Source organism: Dreissena polymorpha, chromosome 16 (genome assembly GCF_020536995.1).
Source record: "Dreissena polymorpha isolate Duluth1 chromosome 16, UMN_Dpol_1.0, whole genome shotgun sequence".
Classification (NCBI taxonomy): Eukaryota; Metazoa; Mollusca; class Bivalvia; order Myida; family Dreissenidae; genus Dreissena; species Dreissena polymorpha.
Genome location: NC_068370.1, coordinates 18399000 through 18401597, shown reverse-complemented (window position 1 = coordinate 18401597; position 2598 = coordinate 18399000). Strand labels below are relative to the sequence as shown.

Below are 2598 nucleotides of genomic sequence, written 5' to 3'. Positions count from 1 at the left end.
ACTCTGAAAATAAAAGGTGTACGCACAAACTGTATTGATGTCGAGAATTGAGTGTAAAACTGTTCTATCTATTAAGCCTTTTCATTCGAGATAAAATTGTTTCATACAGTAAAACAGTGTTACAAAGACGCGGATATGTTTCCAATGTTCTGGTGGTATACTCAAATCAGCCAATGGAATAAATGAAGTGTATTCATTCGTACCTAGCCGCGGGAAATTTTATTGGAATTTTATTGGACACTTACAAAGGTCAGGCTAAGGTGAAAAGCTGGCTTATGCAGCTTACGCCGAAAAATACTGTTGTGTATGCATTATGTTTTGTTTTTTAATCTTTTGGAATGTTTGGGCGTTCGGTTTTTGATGCATCAAGTTGCTTTATCTTCTGGAATATACAGACACTCGGTTGTTAATGCATTACCGTAAGTTGTTTATATATAAGTTATACAGACTATCGGTTGTTGGTGCATTAACTTAATGTTTCTTCTGGAATATAAAGACAATCGTGTGTTTTGTTTTGTGCAATATACACACACTCGGTTGATGATGCATTAAGCTGTTTTGTTTTGTGCAATATACAGGCACTCGGTTGTTGATACATTAAGTTGTTTTGTTCTGTGCAATAAACAGGCATTCGGTTGTTGATGCATTAAGTTGTTTTGTTCTGTGCAATATACATACACTCGGTTGTTGATGCATTAAGTTGTTTTGTTTTGTGCAATATACAGGCACTTGGGTGTTGATGCATTAAGTTGTTTTGTTCTGTGCAATATAAATACACTCGGTTGTTGATGCATTAAGTTGTTTTGTTTTGCGCAATATACAGGCACTCGGGTGTTGATGCATTAAGTTGTTTTATCTCCTGGAAAATACAGGCACTCGGGTGTTGGTGCACTAACGTGCCGTATCTTCTCTTATATTCGGACACTAGGGTGTAGATGCATAAAGATTTTTATCTTCTGGAATATTCAGACACTCGTGTGTTGATGCATTCAGTTGCTTGATCCTCTGGAATACTCAGGCAATAATGTGTTGAGGCAAAAGCCGTGTGCGATCGTAATAGAAAACTACGCGTTGTGTAGGTTCGTACTTTTATCTGACTTTTCAAAAAGTAACGTACAATAACAAGTATATAAATATGACGTCAAATAAAACGTGAATGATTGCGGCGACGTCGTGTGTGCGACGACGCGCCAAAATCCTAACATTCTCCCGCCGACAAAATAATACATCATGACAATAAATGCATACTATCATTATAAGGAAAAATATCAATCAATGCTCATGCACTCGAATAGTTACAATATTCGTTTCTTAACTCCATCATGTTTATTATCACTGTTTCTAAGTGTCCATCACATTAAGTTCCATTGAATATAGTTTTACTATGGGTCGTGTCAACAGTCCATTTGCGATTTTCACGTGCGCTGCACGCGAGAGTCCATCATTACCCAGGATCAGCTCTTGAACGACAAAATTATGTAACTGTCCAATACAGTTTAGTAAACCGTCCCGGACGGTTTACAAACGATTTTATCATTATCATCATCTTATTCTTCTTTTTCCTCTTCTTCTTTTTCTTCTTCTGTTTCCAACAACACTGTCGTGATTGCTGCTGTATTCCACGACGGCCATTTACTTTTGTCATTCAGCCATGGGGGACCTTCTCTCCAAAGAATGCTTTTCTTAAGTTGAGACGCAAAGATGCCACGTGTCTGGAGATCCGCCGGATTGTCGACTGTCGGACAATACCGCCATGCCGCGTCTGGGACGAGCTTCTGGATCTCTTCTACTCTGTTCTTTTCAAAACGTTTTAATTGTTTTGTAGAATGTAACCAATGCAGCGTGATCTGACTGTCAGACCAGTAGACTACTCTCTTGCAAAGAACAGCTTTCATCAGGTGCTGGGCGACACGTGCGCCAATGAGCGTCGCCATTAATTCCAGCCTCGGTAGAGATAATTCATTTACTGGAGCCACTCGGTTCTTGGCAAAGACGAACGCTTAACTCGACGATGTGTTCAGGTATGCGACTTCGCCGTACGCACGTGTACTGGCGTCAACAAACACGTGTAACACGTAATCTTCATCGACCATGTTCGATGGGTTGTCCGGAAAATACTGTCTCGGGAACGATGTCGTCATAGCTTCATTTAAGTCTTCTGCGATGTGTAGCCAGGCGTTTTGTTCACGTTCCGGAATTGGTGTGTCCCACACATACTTCCGCTTCCCTAGGTCCTGAATCAGCAACTTTGCACGAATGGTGACTGTGGCTAACATGCCAAGCGGATCATAAATCTTCGACGTCTGCTGTAAAATTCCACGCTTAGTAGCCTTTTCCTTGGAATTTATGGAGCGCATGACAAATGACATCTGGTCTATTTCCGGTCCCCATAGCAAACCTATATAACACCTATATCACAGCATCCCTGTCTACGACACATTCAGCTTCTGCCATAGTCCTCAGTGCGCTTGAATTTGACGTCCATGATCTCCGGTAAAGCCACCGGATGCCATCAAATCACGTGCGTGGCGGAAGTTCTTCAGTACATCAGTCTCTGATGTTAAACTTGAAACGACGTTGTCGATGTATAGGTCATTG

General features: G+C 41.0%; 1 protein-coding gene across 1 annotated transcript; it reads right to left on the bottom strand.

Moving 5' to 3' along the window:
• Positions 1–2000: 2000 nt before the first annotated feature.
• On the bottom strand, positions 2001–2369 carry LOC127861694 (uncharacterized). The gene has a single exon (XM_052400378.1). The coding sequence runs from the start codon at positions 2367–2369 to the stop codon at positions 2001–2003; it is 369 nt and encodes a 122-aa protein (XP_052256338.1).
• Positions 2370–2598: the final 229 nt, after the last annotated feature.